The following is a 15877-nucleotide window of genomic DNA, read 5'->3' on the forward strand; positions in this document are numbered from 1 at the left end:
TATCTAAAATTAAAATTAAGAAAATATTATTCATAAGAAATAGAATAAAAAAAACATGTCATTTACGAGAAAACTAAAATAATAATGATAATGATTTTTTTATTTATTTCATACTATAAACATGCTATTATTGAGAGGAGTTATATATTAGAAATTTTACAGATGATTAATTGACTTTTTAGCATAATGTGACTTAGTAGTATGATGTCTCACATTATCTGTCATTTCATTTACTATAATAATTTTTCATATTATAACAAAAAAAATTGTCATTTTTTTCCTGTAAATTTCAATTGACAGGTAAATAACTATTTTATACAAAATTATAAAATTCGTAAATATATTTTACAAAATTTTGTGAGAAATATTTTATACAAAAATAATTTTTTAAAAATTGATAACAATTTATTATAATAATTTAATAACAAATTTATAAATTTTTTTATAATTTTTTTAAAAATATAATTTACAAGAAATGAGTTTTTTTTAATAGTGATTATTAGACGTTTCAAAATTTTAATTGCGAAAATATATTTACTTATTCATATTTTGCGAGTTTTCTCTGTATGTCCATATTCTATTTTGATATTTTATTTTCAATAATTAGAAGTTGATATTAATATGGGGGTAACCAATTTTTTCAATTAAAAATTAGTATTATTATGGCAATGACATGACAGTCATCAAATTAAAAGAGAAAAAAAAAATCAGAATACTTTTATGGAAGCAAAGTTATCGAGCATTCTATTAGTTTTCATCTGATCTCACTTCTCATGTAAGAATAATAATACATATGCCTACGTTTATCTTGATTTAGGGCGATTAATTACCATTCGCAGAGAAAATAAATGAAAGTTTGTATTTTCTTTTCGCACGTAAAATTTTTACACGAATACATGCAACAAATACAACCATTCACTTCGGTTCACATTTTAAATGATTTTACGTGATTTTTTTAAAAATAAAATCACAAAATTATAGGTTTAATATATATATATATATATATATATATATATATATATATATATATATAAATAAAAGAATGAAAATAAAATGAATAATATAAGGGGAAAAAAGCTAAGTTAACTTCTAAAAAATGATAAAAATAAATTGCTGTCGGAATTGAATGTTATTGTTACAAAATTATGATTTGGTTCAAGTGTTGAGTTGCGGAATTAGAACAGTGGAGGGAAGAATGAGCAAGGTAAAGTATCCGGAACAAGTAAGTGGGTAGGGAAAGATCTCCGAAGATTATTTTGACGGGAAAGGAAGGGAGAGGAAAAGACGGTTATCCGAAAATGAAGCGGAGCCACGAGGAAGGAGAATAAAAAAAAAAAAGATGTATCAGGCACACAATCTTGAACTAATATAAATGGCAATGAAATCTCGGACGAGGGAGGAACCGACCAAATTCATCAACATGCCTTCCTCATTCAACTTCGCCTGCGTGTACAACAAGTACATCCGACGCTGCTTCACCGGGGCGGGCCTCTGGTCGCAGGCCCTCGTCCTCGACGACCAGACCACCATGCACTTCTGGGGCCCAAGACACAAAACGGCCCAGAAGCCCTCTCTGGTTCTAATCCACGGCTTTGGGCCCGTGGCCACGTGGCAGTGGCGCAGACAAGTCAAATCCCTGGCCCCACACTTCAACCTCTACGTTCCGGACCTCGTTTTCTTCGGAGGCTCCACCACCATTTCCAGCGAGAGGAGCGAGTTGTTTCAGGCGAAGTCGGTGGGGGCGCTTCTCGATAAGTTGGAGGTGGAGACGTTGAACGTGGTGGGAACCAGCTATGGAGGTTTGGTGGCTTACAATCTGGCCAAGATGTTGGGGGAAGGGAGGGTCAAGAAAGTGGTCATTGCCAGCTCCGGCGTTAACATGACCGCCAGTAGCAACCTAGAAATGCTCCGAAGTTCTCAATTGAGCAACATCGACGATCTCATGTTTCCTTCTTCCCCCCACCACATGCGCCAGTTGATGTCCCTCTCCATCTACAAGCCTCCACATGTCCCTGATTTTATCCTCAATGTCTTCATCCATGTATCTCTCTCTCCCTCTTCATTCTCATTTTTTTTTATACCTTTCGTTTCTGCATTTTCCTTTTATTGTTTCTAGGAATTGTATGGAGAGAACAAGGAGAGAAAATTGGAGATTCTTAGAGGGATCTCTGTCGGCAGGGAAGAAATCTCTAACGTTTCACCTCTTAAACAGGCAATCACACTTTTCATTTCCTTAGCTCTTTTTCGATTTCAATTTCTACATACGAAATGAATTAGCGTTTCACTTTATGCCAAACACAATTCTATGTCTGTAGGTACTGTTGATGTTGGTTTTTGATTGAATTCATAATTTTATTTAAATAATTTGTATTTGATTGGGTTGTTAGTGTGGCTGGATTGATGTTGGTGATATCATGTTCTCAGGAAGTTCTTATAGTGTGGGGGGAAGAAGACCGGATTTTTCCGGTGCGATTGGCGCATGAACTTAAAGAGTATGTTAAATTTCTAACTCCATTTTTTTTTTCCATTTAGAAATGTAGTTTTAATGGAATGAGTTGAAATGAAATGGAAGAGAAATTGATGTGTATTGCAGGGTGATAGGTGAAGATGTAAAATTAGAATTGATAAAGGAAGCAGCACACGTGCCTCAAATTGAAAAGCCTGTAGAATTCAACCGCATCATCATTAAATTTTTACAGGGGACTCCTTGAGTATATTTTTAGCTCTATGAAGTTCATATTTTTGTCTGATTATTCTTTGTTAGTCCATTTAATGATATTGTTCTGCATAAAAAAATTACATTATTTTTGTCTTGTTTTGAATTTTCGACAACTTGGTAGGAAAGTTTATTAGATTCCGTGGAACATACGAGAACAATGTAATGTTTGTAAGAAAACAAAAGTAGGGTTTGATAGCCATGATCTGTATTAATCAATGAATAGTATGCTGGTGTAACATATTTGAGGATTTTAAAGAATTTTTATTAAATCAAGAATTTTAATTACTTCGACTAAAATTCTCTTATTTAAAAATTATGTTTTAGGATAAAGTAAGTTATACAGGTTCAGGTCAAAAATATACTTGTAAAATTAAAGAATGTTGAGAGACAAAACAGTAGAAGAGAAGAGAGAATGACTTGAGAAAGAAGAGAGAGGATGAGGGACAGAGAGAAATAAAGATAAAGATTTTTTTTTTCTTTTTATTTAGATTACATTACCAAAAATCTAGTGAAATTTAGGTGAACTTTTTTTAAAAGTGTTTTTCTTTATCATATCCCTACTTTCTATTTTTTATTCTTTTGTTAGGAGGTGTATAGTTAGTCTTTTGCGTGCTGGATCTAAGATTAATGTGTTCTACTCTATATCTATATTGACATGGTTGGTTCTTAAACTGGACTTTTTTATAGCAGGTTGGGACTTCTGTGAACAAGTTAAAGACTTTTCATAACTCTTTTTCTTTTTTTTTTTGTTCTTAGTAGTGTTGATAAAGAACACATGATTTAAAGGTAAGACAAATTATTTTATTTAACTTGTGTAAAACTTCAGTTTAGATTGAGAATGTTTGTTTTGGAATTTGGTTCATATTTTTAATTATTTTAGTGTGGATTGATTTTTGAAATGTTTAATTATTTATGATGTTAAATATTTAGTTTAAGTAGAGTTGGAGAATTTGAATAAATTGTACTAATTAAAGAAGCTTATTTTGAGTTGAGAATGTTTATTTTGAAAAGAGATAGTTGTGGTTAAATTTTAGGTGAAGTGATAAGTTAGTTCTCTCCCTTGAGGTTCAACTTGCTCAAATATTGATTTGATTGTTGAGACAACAGCGTAAGCAGTGATGGTTTAAGCAAGAGAAAACTTTAAGAATCATATAAGTATGAGCTCAACTTTATTTAGTCAATGTAACAAATAAGGAATATAATGAATACTAATTGGTCTCATTATATATGAGTTTATAATATCAAACAGACATTATTTATAAGCATTATAAGTTTTGTTTTTGGCCAGCAACGATATAATATAACCATTATAAATTACAGGAATTTAATCTATAAGAAATTCTAACTGTACCAGAAGGTCTTTTAGGTATGACTGATAGTTATTTTTTATATTACTTTTTTGTTCTGTCATGGGTTTTTGGGTGTTGTGATCTTTCTCCTTTTTTTATTTTTTAGTTCGCCTTTGTTTCAAAGCTTAGTGGAGTTAGTTAACTTATTTTGAAAACTTTACATAATCATTTTTCAACTTAGGTTAGGTAAGTTGACCCATTCAGTTGAATAATTTTTTAAAATGTTAGAATTAATTAATTTAGTCATTGTTGATTTCCTTTTTAAATATACAGAAAGTGTTAAGTTTAGATTTGTCTAGAGCTTAAAATGTGCATTCTTCACTTGATTTTTCTAAATTTGGTAGAAATAATTTATATATTAGATGTGCATCATTTACTTGAAATTTAGAAATCGAGAAAAGTAACTTTTATATTAGCTATGAGTTCACACATGTGTATTTCATCTTTTGTATTTTTTTTTTATAAATTAAAAGTATTTTTAATATGGGACTTACTCGTGTAAAAAATACTTCTGTTTCACACAATGTAAGCAACACTGTGTTTATTTGCTAAAAAACACGATTAATTGATTATGAACTAATTTAACACTTATTCTAAAATGAATTTTCACGTAATACTTGGTATTTGAGGGTACTACTTCAAAATGTAGTTAAATGCAAAACAAATGATATGAAAGTTAAATATTTCACAGCTCCGTGTTAATACAACTGAATTTTAAGGAACGGAATTCAAAGAATAATTAAGTTTTTGTATTTTTATAATAGTTAATTTATGCACTTATGTGGATAATTAATTAAGTTTGAACATTTTACACTGGTAAATTATACACATATTTTATTTTATACCATTAAAAATTAATTGTCTTTACGAGTGGGTAAAGTAATTATACCTTACATTATTGTGTGGACAAGAAGTACTTTTTACAATATCGTCTTGTGTTGTATTCGGAGAAAAAGTTTATATGAAATAACATTAATGTTGGTAAAAGACACATAAGATAAGACACGAGATAAGATGATTGATGTGATGTAAAGAGATAAATGAGAAACATTATGAACCATACTGTAGTAATTTATTGCATAAATAATATAGTTGATAACTTATAATAAATAATTACATTCTGAATTTGTTGCAGTGAGAAAATGCTATTATTTATACTAGTAGAAGGATAGGTTTCAATTTCAATTCGTTAATAATTAAATATATGCATAGAGTATAATTTACTGAATAATAAAATTATCAAAATATCTATATTTATAAAATTATATACGTAAAATAGCAATATATTAAATTTCGACATCAACATTGGTTTATTCCCTTAAACTTGTATATATTTTACATATCAAATATAATAAAGACAAAAAATTAAATACTTTGCATAATTAGAATTAGTTATTTAACATTTGAGAGTCAATCCTGGAATTTTATGATCAAGAGTTTTTTTTTTCTCACTTACAATTGAAATAATAAAATAGGATAATATCAGTATTAAAGTATCAATATTTTAAAATATATCTATAATAATATATAAATTGAATTTTCTCTTTGTATTCGCATTTCATAATGTTTATTATATATTTTATAATATAATTATTTATTAAACTTTTTAAAGTTAATAGTTATTTTTATTTATTTTCTATAAAATTATTTTTCTTTTTTTTTATTCAATAATAATTAATTTTTCTATTCATTTCACTTTATAAATATAAATTTATTTTATATATTAACTTAATAACATTATATTATTATCACTTATTAACATATTATCATTTATATTTATAAATAAAATAAAACACCAAATTTGGCATTTCCTTCACTATTTATTTACTCTGTTATACTCTAGTCTCCTTCTCAATTAGTTTCTTTCCTGGTCAATGAAAACAAGCAGTGCAATCAATGACAATATACAGTATATAGAAAAGTTAAAAAATAATAAAATACAGAAAATTTTACATTATTTTTAATTAGAAAAGAAAAGTGTGTTCAAGTCTCACTATATGGAAGAAAAATACTTTCTCCTAAATTGCCAAGAAAGTGAAAAAAAAAAAACAGATTGTCCCAATATTTTTGCATTTTTCAAAACTTAGTTCTCAAGCGTTACAAGAAACATTTCATCCATTTAGTTCTTCATCTCTATAAAACAAATAAACAAAAAGATGATATATTTATCTATAAAATAATACATGTTTGAATGTTGAAAGTGTAAGAAGTGAAGTGAGGACTAGCATATACTGCAACAATACAAATGCAATACCTTAGAAGAACATCTAAACCAGACACACGTAGATACAGATACAGATGCAGATGTGTCCTTTCTTGTCTCCTTTGACCGCCAACAGACATGGAATGGAATCACAATTCTCTCTTCTCTCTCTCCTTTTCCTTTCTCAACTCACCACACCATCAAATCAAAATCCTCCAAACAAATTTCATCATCTCATTCTGCCATTTCCTTCAGTCAAACTACTCTGTCACCCCTTATGCACTTTCACACTTGGAATCTAATGCATAAGTACCACACCATCTCATCATCTAAAGCCTGTTCCTTTCCACATTCAAATGTATTTTAACCACTAAAAATCATTTTTTTTTTAAATGGGCTGTTTTCACATCAAGTAATTATGCCACCCAATGAATGCTGTTCTTTAAAGTTTAACTTTTTATTTTCTGTCCATGGTGAAATTTTTGGTGATCGAAATACAATATGAAAATAATGTAGAGTGATGCTACTTGGTCTGCGTCAAGATGTTGGAGTTGAGAGTGGCAGGCGGAGAGAGAAAGAGGGCCAGTGACAGTGTGTGTGTATTTTCCCAAGAAGACATAAAAAAAGTGCCATAGCTGTGCCTGTTGCTGCCTTCTTCTGTCTTTTCTAAACTAAACTTTGACCCGACCAAAGGGTGCAGGAACAACCAAGAACCCTCACACAGCTTTCGGCGCTCTTTTGTTTTCATTTTTAACTATTTAATTAATCTCTATTTTCTTTCCCTCTTCCACCACCATTCTCATCATTTTTACTTTTATTTCATCATATAATATAATTCATTCACATAACCACACTTCTCAGAATCCCATTATGTTACTAACACCATATTATAATCCACACTTTATTGTCATTATTGTCATTACGCTGAGCTAAACAACAATTGTTATTGTTGTGTTACTATACCAGTACTTGTATAGAACTTTAATACTATACTATATATCTTCCTCCACAGAGAAGAACACACACCGAACTTGTTGCTTTTTCGCTTCACACTTCGCACTTCACACTTAACGTATTCGCCAAATCAAGGGGCATATTCCACATCCACATCTCTAGTTTTGCTTCTTTTCGGGTAACAACTCTTTCTTCTGTTGCATTCCCAATCTCTCTCTTTCTCTCTCCCAAGATCCTTCTTCTTTGTTGTTGATAGTTTGTGGAGGGTGGGTTTTGGTTCAGGAGATCTCTGTGTTGATGTTGCATATGCAGATCGAGATGCGGAAATATTCTCCTTTTTTTCTCCACTTTTTCTGTATAGTTTTTTAACAGTTGTTTTTTTGTACCATCTTCGACTGTATTCTCTTTCTGGTGAAAACTTTGATGATGGGGTGGTTGTACCCTGCATGCTGCTCTTGCTTTTTCATGGTACTTCTACTGTTAAACTTTCATGCTTCGTGCGGAGGGTATCGGCATTCAAACCAAGAAATAATTACCTAGAAAAGAAATTAGAAAAAGGATCATTCTTGCCCATATACGTGAATTGATAATTTGATTACTAATTGGTTCTGCTCAACGCCCGAAATTGTGATTCTTCTTAACAGTTATGGGTATCTCAACTGCCCTTAACTTCACTCTATGTATCTGGTGATGGAGTTTATCCATATGATAAAATTCTTGCTATAGGCATATGTAACAAAAATGTTTTCACTTAAAAAATAAAGTTGATAAATAAATCCAAGTTGCTGGTCGTTTCCCATATGCGAGGAGAAGAATATTCTAATGTTTGTTGAATCCAACATTTTGGTTGAATAACTTGCTCAGAATAATCATTAACTTCAGATCTGATGTGTGGGCCGGAAACTCTTCTGGTTAAAGCAATTGTTCAGAGCTTGTTTCAACCTACTCCTGCTATCCAGCTGTAGTCTTTTTGATTCATTCAGATGTCTTATTCTGTGGATAAGAATCTATTATTTGCATATATATTATTGCAAGTTGCATGAAGTAGCTTGTGCCTGACTTTAGATTTTTCTGAGACACTGGGTTTGTTTGCTCTGCATAAGTCTTCTTGTTGTTTAAACTCAAGTCCATAGTGTTTGAGTGATAAACAGCTTGATCAAGTAATTATTCAGAAAGCACTTGCTTATAAAGTGGATTGTGAATCGTAGTGTAATGAGTTAAACAGAATTTACGTTGTTAAGTTTAACCATGAAAAGCAAGTTTATTAAAATAAGTTGAATAGTGTTTATGGGAAGCTCGTAACAAGGTAGTTCCATAAGTCCAAATAAGCTCCTCTAGATTCTGCACAATGTATCATACATTAAATGAGGGGATTGAAATATACTGATTTCTGGCGGAGCTTGATTGGTGCATGTTCTTGGTTACAGAAAATATGGGCTTAGTCTGCAGCAAAAGGCGACGTTTTCGTGATGCTGATGCTGAAGAAAATGCTCAGGTCTTTTGTCCTTGATAAATTTGGTACTTGTTAAGCTACAAATAATACTGTTAAACAGGCTTTTATTTGATGAACGTGGCATGCATTTGCAGGATGCCGAAATTGAAAGAAGAATCGAGTTAGAAACAAAGGCTGAAAAACATATTCAGAAACTTCTACTATTAGGTGTGTTTTACTAGGGTGGCTTTCCTAGGAATATTAAGAATTTAGCATTGATGTATTACATGTTACTGCAATGTCTTAGTAGCTTGTTTGCTATTGTTATTGCGTTTCTGCACTTACCTGTGTCAAGTGCCAATATCTCTGTTGTTTAGGTGCTGGAGAGTCTGGGAAGTCTACAATCTTTAAGCAGGCAAGAAATTGCATCTTGAGAACTGCTTATGATAGTATATGATTGTTAGATTATTGATATTCACTTGTTTGTTTTTAATACGCAGATAAAACTTTTGTTCCAAACTGGCTTTGACGATGCTGAGCTTAAAAGCTACATACCCGTCATTCATGCTAATGTGTTTCAGACAATAAAAGTACGCAATACTTGAAAGGGTGTGTTGATTATTTTTCTCTTGAAAATACAGAGTTAAAGTGTCCTCTGTTTGATAGTTTGAAAAAAAAAATGTTGAGTTGTGTTCGGTAGAGATAGCTGAGAAAACTGTAATCCTTAGTTTGTTCTTGATGTGTTTAAATAGGTACTGCATGATGGGTCGAAAGAGTTGGCGCAGAATGATGCTGATTCTTCAAAGTACGTAATATCTAATGAAAACCAGGTAGTTCACCATTACCATCTCTTTTATTTCCAAATAGGGTCTATTATGTTGGGAATATTCCAGTCAAAAAGTCTTACATCGAATAGAATAAACAAAATTAAACATTATATAAGATCAAAGACCCATAAGACAATTGTTTTAAAATTTTTGTGTAAAAATGAGATCAAATGTCTTATATATATAAGACTAATGTTATATAACCATATAAAACTACGGTCTCTTAATAATTATATTCTCGAATGAAATATATAACCCAAGAGCTTAATATAATAATAGTTGAGTAGTTTATGGTCTGGTACATTTTTCAGTAAGTTTTTTGTTTTTTTTTTTTTGTAAAGGACTACTGTGTAATGATCAAACATTTACAGTTTTCTAACAAAGCTATGTGGCAAATGATTCTTAATTCAATTAGGGTTTAATGTTTGTGGCAGGACATTGGGGAAAAGCTCTCAGACATAGGAGGGAGGTTAGATTACCCGCGTCTTACGAAGGATCTTGCGCAGGAAATTGAGACTCTGTGGGAGGATGCTGCAATTCAGGTGTCAAAATTGCACCTTTTTGATACCATTTATTTGCTTTAACCTTAATCAGTACACATATTACTGTTTGTTGTCAGTTACTTAGAATGCATGTCCCATATGTTATGCTTGCTGTAGGAAACATATGCCCGTGCTAACGAACTCCAAGTTCCAGATTGTACCCATTATTTCATGGAAAATTTGGAGAGGCTGTCTGATGCAAATTATGTTCCAACAAAGGTATCAAAACCTACCATTATTTTTTTCTGTGCAAGGATACAAAAGTCAGCTACAAATTTCTAGTTGTTTCAATAATGAGGTTATAAGTTATTTTCTACCTGCATAGGTTACTACTATATGCGGCGCTTCAATTTTGTTACTAATCAATCATCAACATAAATTACGAAACATTAGTTGCTAGTTGCTCTTTACAAGCGATGTGTTAAGAAGTTCACTGAGTCTTTGCTTGTGTTTTCATTTTGGGCCCTCAGTTTTGAAGGTAAAGTTAAGGTTCTCTTAATATTTCTCACTCGATTTGACAACTACAGGAGGATGTTTTGTATGCAAGAGTCCGTACAACTGGTGTTGTCGAGATCCAATTCAGGTGAACATGCTGAACTGACATAATTTTTGTACTGAAATGATACTTAGAAGTGCTACTACTCTACCCACTCTGTCGTTTTGTTCTTTTCTTCACAACAAATTTTGTCGTAGCAATTTGTAGAACTCAATTGTTCGTATGGCCTTTTTGTGGGGATCATGTATTTTTTCACATTAACTGCTTGTTTAGATTCTTATAGTGTGTTAAAAATTGAAACAACATAGATGGTGTTTCCTCATCTACATCTTGAATATGATTTACTGAGAGGACCAACTTCATTAGTATGTTTTTGCTATTTTGACAGTCCTGTTGGAGAAAATAAGAGAAGTGGTGAAGTCTATAGACTCTTTGATGTTGGTGGCCAAAGAAATGAGAGGAGAAAGTGGATCCATCTCTTTGAAGGAGTTACAGCTGTAATATTCTGTGCTGCAATTAGCGAGTATGGTCTGACATTTGGTTGCATATCGTAATATGATTTATAATAGTAGTAATAATTTTATAAAAGACTATTTGAACTACTAAAAGTGTATAAACCTCAAAAACTTATCTTAATTTCTTGTCTGCATATCTGTTTGGATTGTTTAGTACACCAAATTAAAAAGTCACACATCCGCAGTACATTAATCTTTCCATCTCATGTTTTTCCTTAAAATGTTTGAAGATTAACAAAGTACTGACTTTTTTAGATTTACCTTCCAGGTATGATCAAACACTTTATGAGGATGAAAACAAGAACAGAATGATGGAGACTAAGGAACTTTTTGAGTGGGTTCTGAAGCAACCATGTTTTGAGGTTTTCTTTTTTCTTTTTAAATTGTAATAACTACATTTGCATAGAAAGTTTCTTTTATTATATGAAAATTAACATTTGTGTCTGTCTTAGTGAATAATGGCGGTCTTATCTTTTGTGGACAGAAAACATCCTTCATGTTATTTTTAAACAAGTTTGACATATTTGAAAAGAAGATCCTGAGAGTAAGAACCATCCATACGAGTACACTTTGTCATAGGTGGAATGTGTTATCATTTCAGTTTAATACCTTGCATTGTGCAGGTTCCGCTCAATGTGTGTGAGTGGTTCAAAGAATACCAACCAGTTTCAACAGGGAAGCAAGAGATCGAACATGCGTACGAGTAAGCAAATTGTTTATACCTCGGGGAATAAAGGCAAATTCAAGTGCTAGATGATGAAGTTTTCATGTAACTTGAACCATTGATTTACTTGGATAAACTATGTTTTCAGGTTTGTGAAGAAAAAGTTTGAGGAATTGTATTTCCAGAGCATTGCTCCTGATCACGTAGATCGTGTGTTCAAGATCTACCGAACCACTGCTCTTGATCAGAAGCTTGTGAAGAAGACTTTCAAGCTTGTTGACGAGACTTTGAGACGAAGGAATCTGTTTGAAGCTGGTTTATTATGACCGTGCAAGAGTGTGTTTTAGAGGAATATGGTATAATTTTACATTGAAAAGGTCTTCTGATTTTGGGTATATTAGAGGTCAGGTATACGACAATATAAAATCCATTTGTTGATTTTATCTGGGTGGATTGGGAAAGCCTTTCTCAATACTTGATCACACACCACATCCCTCTTGGGAAAGCAAAATTAGTTGATTATCTTTTCATTGATTGAAAGTCACTAATGAAATATTCCACATCCTTTATTTAAGCTTGCTAAGTGTTGATGAGGGTTTTTTGCTGATTTGTGTTGTCATGTTCAGTTAATTTGAGTTTTTTCGTTTACTTTCTACCCTTTTGTTCTTACTCCATTTAATCTTTTGAACACTTGCACGAAGACTCGTTGATTTTATCTATACTTGATTGTCTACAACCTATGGGTATATTTGTCGGAGGAATAAACTCACACGTAATATGGATGAAAGACAAAAAATTTCGTGGTTCTACATTTGTGTATATTCAAAAAAAATCAATGGTTATCGAAATTTCTTAAATAAACGTTGGCTTTAGAAACAAGGAAAAATCAAGTTCGTTTTGTTTTATTGGTTGATAAAAGGTAAAATGAAGAGGGAGAATAAGCGGTGCATCTTCATTAGCCAATTTTATCTTTGGTTTTTCTATCCACTTTGTTTGTGATGCAAGAACTTAGCAATCCACATGCTAAGAATAGTAGCGGTTTCAAAATGGAGGATGGAAAATCCCTACGCAAAATTACAAAACCTTCTTTCTGGGTTCTTTTTCTCTCGCAATCTCCCATTATTCAAGGAACAACATAAAAAAACAAACACCCATATGGAACCAACTGTTACAACCTTCCGGTTCATGTTGGATGTTGGAGACAGATTAAAACAACTTTTCAACAATTAGTTTCTTTCCATTTCTATATAAACTCTCTAATCCTCCTCTTCCACCTCTTACAAACACCTCACTCCCTCTTCTAAATTAAAAATATTGGCATCATCATGGGTAACAGACAAGTATATTTGGCCATAATTATAGCATGGCTTACTTTGTTTGAAGGAAACATGATGCTTGTTAATGGTGATTTGAATTACAAGGAGGCTCTCACCAAATCCCTTATCTTCCTCGAGGCACAACGATCAGGGAAACTTCCCTCGAGTAACAGGGTGCCATGGAGAGGAGACTCAGGACTCGACGATGGAAAACTCGTCAACGTCTCTTTCTATCTCTTCTTTCTTACATTACAATAAATTAATCCTACAATACATAATTTCTATGTAAACATATACAGAAAAAAAAAAAATGCATAATTTGGGATTATATGAATGCAGGTGGACCTTGTCGGGGGATACTATGATGCCGGGGACAACGTGAAATATGGTCTCCCCATGGCGTTCACCGTTACTACGCTGGCATGGGCTGCTATTTTTTACAAGGAAGAATTTAAAGAAGCAAAAGAGCATGATCATCTTCTCGCTGCCATTCGTTGGGGCACTGATTATTTTCTGAAATGTAGTTCTCGACGCAAGAGATTATACGTAGAGGTAGGGGACGCGGAAGAGGATCACAAGTGTTGGATGCCACCGGAATATATGAAGACAAAGAGAACGGTTAAGAAGATCGGTGACGGTACGGCCGGGAGTGAAATCGCAGCTGAAACTGCAGCTGCAATGGCAGCTTCTTCCATCGTTTTCAGACCCAAAAATCGCAAATATGCTCGCACTCTTCTCAACAAAGCTAAAACGGTACGTTCCTGTTCAAATGTTCAAGTATTTAATGTGGTGCATGCAAATCTTATAAACTAATTTTCTTTCTTAAACAAATTTGGTGTAGCTTTTCCATATGGCCAAATCCCATAAAGGAACCTACGATGGAGAGTGTCCCTTCTACTGCTCTTATTCCGGCTACAATGTAATTAAGCTTTATCTCTCACTATTTTTTTTTTTTTTTCTGTGACATGTAATCACACTCACAAATGATAAAGTTTTAATTAAGGTATGTGAATGTGTGGAATGCAGGACGAAATGATGTGGGCAGCAACATGGCTATACATGGCTACGAGGAAGTCAACGTATTTGAAGTACATATTAGAAGATTCCAAGAGTGCTAGTGTAGCAGAATTTAGTTGGGACCTTAAATATGCTGGAGCCCAAGTCCTTCTTAGCCAGGTTTAATTTCCTATCATCATTCTTCTTCTTTTTCATGAATGCTAGTCCTAATTAACTAACACATGCTATTGTTTGTCAGTTATATTTCGAGGGTGAAAAGAAGTTCGAAAAATTCAAAAACCATGCAGAAAGTTTCATGTGCTCTGTCCTTCCAGAGAGTCCCTACAACCAGATTACAATGTCTCCTGGTTAGTATCTTCTTTTATGTCTTTGCACGAATTTGGATACTCTTGATCGATTTTATGTGTTGTTTTTCTATTCTGTTTTTAAAATACATTAATAAACATTGATTTTGAAGTCTTAAAATATATTAAAAAGATTTTTAAAACATGTGAGTGTAGTTTTAATGTTCATCAGAAGATAATATAAAAAAATTTAGCAGAAAATCTAGACTCGTGTTTACGCTGCTAAAAGTTAACCAAATCTATGAACAATGGTGTTGTGCAGGTGGCTATATTCATTTAAGAAACGGAGCGAACTCGCAGTATGCAACTAGCAGCGCTTACTTGTTCATTGTATACAGTGACTTGCTTGCGAAATATAAAGGCAAAATTGTTTGTGGTGAAAAATCGTTTGACTCTTCGCATCTCTTATCTTTCGCTAAGAAACAAGTTAGTGCACATACAAATACTCCATTTTAAGATTGATTAAACACTGCTACGTAAATGCACTTGAAAAGAAAGAACAGTGATATATATCAGGTAACTGATTGACTGCAATGTTTGGCACAGATGGATTACATTCTAGGGAAAAACCCACTAGGAAGATCGTACATGGTAGGATTTGGAAAGAACCCACCAACGCAACCTCACCATAGAGGTGCTTCGGTGCCAACACTGAAAAAGGGTGAAGAAAATGTGCCTTGTGGCCTCACCTTCACAAAATGGTTTCTGATAGATGCACCTAACCCTCATGAACTCACTGGTGCCATTGTGGGTGGAGCTGATCGAGAAGACAAGTTCAAGGACAAACGTTGGGAGTCACCCTACACTGAACCATGCACCTACGTTAATTCCCTAGCTGCTGGAGTTCTTGCAAGGCTTGCATCTTTGTACTGATTTTCATCTTATTCTTTCCAAATTTTGTATTTAGATTGTTACCTGTGATTAATTACTTACCTCTGTAAAGTCTCTTAATTTAGCATGTCAGATTAATGAGCTTCTACCTTGCTCCACTAAATAATGGATGATGAATAAGAATTAGGAAACATAGATCAGCCACGAATGATGTATTATGTATTAGCTTTAAGAATTATGTCAAACCCTTCTTTCTCATTTCCTTAATTTGTGTGATTTTCTCAAGAAAATAAATTGTACACATGTTCTTCAAATAATCAATCTCATTCAACAGCTTTGTTTTATGTTTGTGGTAGTCAATGTACATACAGTCTTAAATCATAGAATGAAGACATATACTGATTCCAGGATTGTAAGTTGTGAATAATTGATAGAGTGCTGTAAATAGAAAATTATTAATATAAAAATTATTCTCAATAATTCTGTAGTAATTGAAAAAAAAAAAACTTCAGAATCTTCTTATTTTAATGTATTTTTAATTTTTATAAGAGTTTTGATTATTATAAATTGAGATGATGGAAATGCAATTTAAATAATTGAAATCAGTAAAATAATTCTATACTTTTCAGGAAAACAATAATTAAATTCAGTGAAGACGAAAAACATTG

General features: G+C 32.5%; 3 protein-coding genes across 6 annotated transcripts; all 3 read left to right on the plus strand.

The window, feature by feature from the left end:
* The first annotated feature begins 1053 nt into the window (after positions 1-1053).
* On the plus strand, positions 1054-2988 carry LOC114162644 (2-hydroxymuconate semialdehyde hydrolase-like). Of its 2 annotated transcripts, none has more exons than XM_028046601.1 (4): positions 1054-2041; positions 2117-2212; positions 2388-2492; positions 2594-2988. In XM_028046601.1, the coding sequence occupies exons 1-3, from the start codon at positions 1373-1375 to the stop codon at positions 2481-2483; spliced, it is 861 nt and encodes a 286-aa protein (XP_027902402.1). In that variant the 5' UTR covers positions 1054-1372; the 3' UTR covers positions 2484-2492; positions 2594-2988. The 2 variants fall into 2 exon arrangements, with proteins under 2 accessions (XP_027902402.1, XP_027902401.1); XM_028046600.1 differs by having other exon boundaries at positions 1057-2041; positions 2425-2492.
* Positions 2989-6830: 3842 nt separating this feature from the next.
* Positions 6831-12308, plus strand: LOC114196083 (guanine nucleotide-binding protein alpha-1 subunit-like). Of its 3 annotated transcripts, none has more exons than XM_028086601.1 (14): positions 6831-7403; positions 8653-8720; positions 8813-8885; positions 9035-9072; positions 9158-9247; positions 9410-9487; positions 9919-10026; positions 10144-10245; positions 10554-10609; positions 10911-11045; positions 11306-11399; positions 11522-11581; positions 11661-11740; positions 11850-12275. In XM_028086601.1, exons 2-14 carry the CDS (start codon positions 8658-8660, stop codon positions 12025-12027), a joined length of 1155 nt encoding a protein of 384 aa, XP_027942402.1. In that variant the 5' UTR covers positions 6831-7403; positions 8653-8657; the 3' UTR covers positions 12028-12275. The 3 variants fall into 3 exon arrangements, with proteins under 3 accessions (XP_027942402.1, XP_027942404.1, XP_027942401.1); XM_028086600.1 differs by lacking the exon at positions 6831-7403 and adding an exon at positions 7438-7693; XM_028086603.1 differs by lacking the exons at positions 6831-7403; positions 11522-11581 and adding an exon at positions 7436-7693 and having other exon boundaries at positions 11850-12308.
* Positions 12309-12462: 154 nt separating this feature from the next.
* On the plus strand, positions 12463-15535 carry LOC114196082 (endoglucanase 16). Its single transcript, XM_028086599.1, has 7 exons — positions 12463-13239; positions 13357-13770; positions 13859-13936; positions 14044-14193; positions 14273-14381; positions 14641-14804; positions 14925-15535. Exons 1-7 carry the CDS (start codon positions 13027-13029, stop codon positions 15249-15251), a joined length of 1455 nt encoding a protein of 484 aa, XP_027942400.1. The 5' UTR covers positions 12463-13026; the 3' UTR covers positions 15252-15535.
* Positions 15536-15877: the final 342 nt, after the last annotated feature.

This window comes from Vigna unguiculata, chromosome 9 (genome assembly GCF_004118075.2).
Source record: "Vigna unguiculata cultivar IT97K-499-35 chromosome 9, ASM411807v1, whole genome shotgun sequence".
NCBI classification, from domain to species: domain Eukaryota; kingdom Viridiplantae; phylum Streptophyta; class Magnoliopsida; order Fabales; family Fabaceae; genus Vigna; species Vigna unguiculata.

What these genes read in the sequence shown, in the direction of transcription:
- LOC114162644 (XM_028046600.1), top strand. Translation starts at nt 1,373, where the DNA reads ATGGCAATGAAATCTCGGACGAGGGAGGAACCGACCAAATTCATCAAC. An exon ending in TCCTCAATGTCTTCATCCAT is followed by an intron (nt 2,042 to 2,116) that starts GTATCTCTCTCT and finishes TATTGTTTCTAG; the next exon opens with GAATTGTATGGAGAGAACAA. An exon ending in TTGGCGCATGAACTTAAAGA is followed by an intron (nt 2,493 to 2,593) that starts GTATGTTAAATT and finishes TGTGTATTGCAG; the next exon opens with GGTGATAGGTGAAGATGTAA.
- LOC114196083 (XM_028086600.1), top strand. Translation starts at nt 7,672, where the DNA reads ATGCTGCTCTTGCTTTTTCATG. An exon ending in ATGCTGAAGAAAATGCTCAG is followed by an intron (nt 8,721 to 8,812) that starts GTCTTTTGTCCT and finishes ATGCATTTGCAG; the next exon opens with GATGCCGAAATTGAAAGAAG. An exon ending in GTTGTCGAGATCCAATTCAG is followed by an intron (nt 10,610 to 10,910) that starts GTGAACATGCTG and finishes CTATTTTGACAG; the next exon opens with TCCTGTTGGAGAAAATAAGA.
- LOC114196082 (XM_028086599.1), top strand. Translation starts at nt 13,027, where the DNA reads ATGGGTAACAGACAAGTATATTTGGCCATAATTATAGCATGGCTTACT. An exon ending in TTCTCAACAAAGCTAAAACG is followed by an intron (nt 13,771 to 13,858) that starts GTACGTTCCTGT and finishes AATTTGGTGTAG; the next exon opens with CTTTTCCATATGGCCAAATC. An exon ending in CCCAAGTCCTTCTTAGCCAG is followed by an intron (nt 14,194 to 14,272) that starts GTTTAATTTCCT and finishes ATTGTTTGTCAG; the next exon opens with TTATATTTCGAGGGTGAAAA.